General features: G+C 48.5%; 1 protein-coding gene across 1 annotated transcript in view; it reads right to left on the bottom strand.

The window, feature by feature from the left end:
- Positions 1 to 1,134, bottom strand: part of LOC119582278 (neurogenic locus notch homolog protein 1-like) — a gene marked incomplete in the record, with an annotated part of 19,828 nt that overhangs the window by 14,100 nt on the left and 4,594 nt on the right. The window contains 2 exon segments of the mRNA XM_037930495.1: positions 14 to 304; positions 1,052 to 1,134. Coding sequence (XP_037786423.1) covers positions 14 to 304; positions 1,052 to 1,134 — 374 coding nt within the window.

The raw sequence follows: 1,134 nt of genomic DNA, 5'->3' as shown, positions 1-1,134 counted from the left end.
AACGCGAACTCACGTAAGGCTGATGTCCACATCACCACCGACGTCGGGCAACCCACGACACTTGCGGGTCTGGCACCTCTCTCCCGCGAAGCCCTCCTGGCACTGGCACTCCCCCGGCGCCACGCACGAGCCGCCGTTCTCGCAGAAGGCGCGGCAGTAGGGGGAGCAGGTGAGCTCGGAGGCCTTCCTGGGGGGTGCCTCCATCGTCAGCCAAATGGAATTATTACACTCGATTCTCATCATGCCGAGGCCGGAGCACAAGACGTAGCCAGGGTAGCAGGCGATGTAGGTATCTCCTTCAGAGCTGCGAAGGGAGAAAGGAGGAGACTCTAAGAGTGGCATGACACGACGGAAATGGAGGAGACTCTGAGGGTGACATGACAAGATGGAAAAGGAGTCAAAAGACTGAGGGTAACATGACACAAAGGAAACGAAGGAGGAGACTCTGAGGATGATATGACACGACGGAAACGGAGGAGGAGAATCTGAGGGTGGCATGACACGACGGAAACGGAGCAGACTCTGAGTGTTTTCTACAATGGAAACAAAGGAAGAGGACCATTAGACTGGGAAGCTGATGGGGCGTTTGAGATTAGACAACTATTTATTTATCTACCTATTTTTTGTCATTATTCGTAAGTTTAGCTGATCATATTTGCTATTCATATGTGGAAAGTGATGACTAAGTGTGCAAACACTATTTTCCACCTGGTTTTGAAAACAGCCCTTATCATGTCTTGCTCATTGACGTTGAAATGAACCAAAAGCACCTCCGGTCTTATAATGCTGGACTCACTGGACGAAAAACAAATCGGTCCTTGTGAAATACAACTTTTTTGAAGATTGGATGGAAGAAGTCTATAATCTTTGTGTTGGATATGAAATGTCATTGTAGTCTGGAGGGCCAGAACTTGTCGTAAATTTGTTATCTGGAATATGTATTTGTTGGTTAAAATACTTAAATCAGTTCCACAAAAAACATACAATTTGGTGACTGAGGTGTCAAATCACAGGCACCTCCGAAAATGTCCAAATGTCCAAGGCCTCTCACCTGTAGTGCGCAAAGGCGAACGGAACTGGCGGGGGAGGGTCGCAGAATGCCTTTTCGCAGAAGTCTCCGGTGAAGCCGTCAGG

The sequence above is a fragment of the Penaeus monodon genome, chromosome 15, assembly GCF_015228065.2.
Source record: "Penaeus monodon isolate SGIC_2016 chromosome 15, NSTDA_Pmon_1, whole genome shotgun sequence".
Taxonomy (NCBI): domain Eukaryota; kingdom Metazoa; phylum Arthropoda; class Malacostraca; order Decapoda; family Penaeidae; genus Penaeus; species Penaeus monodon.
Note: the sequence above shows the minus strand (reverse complement) of the source record. Positions and strands in the feature narration are given on the sequence as shown.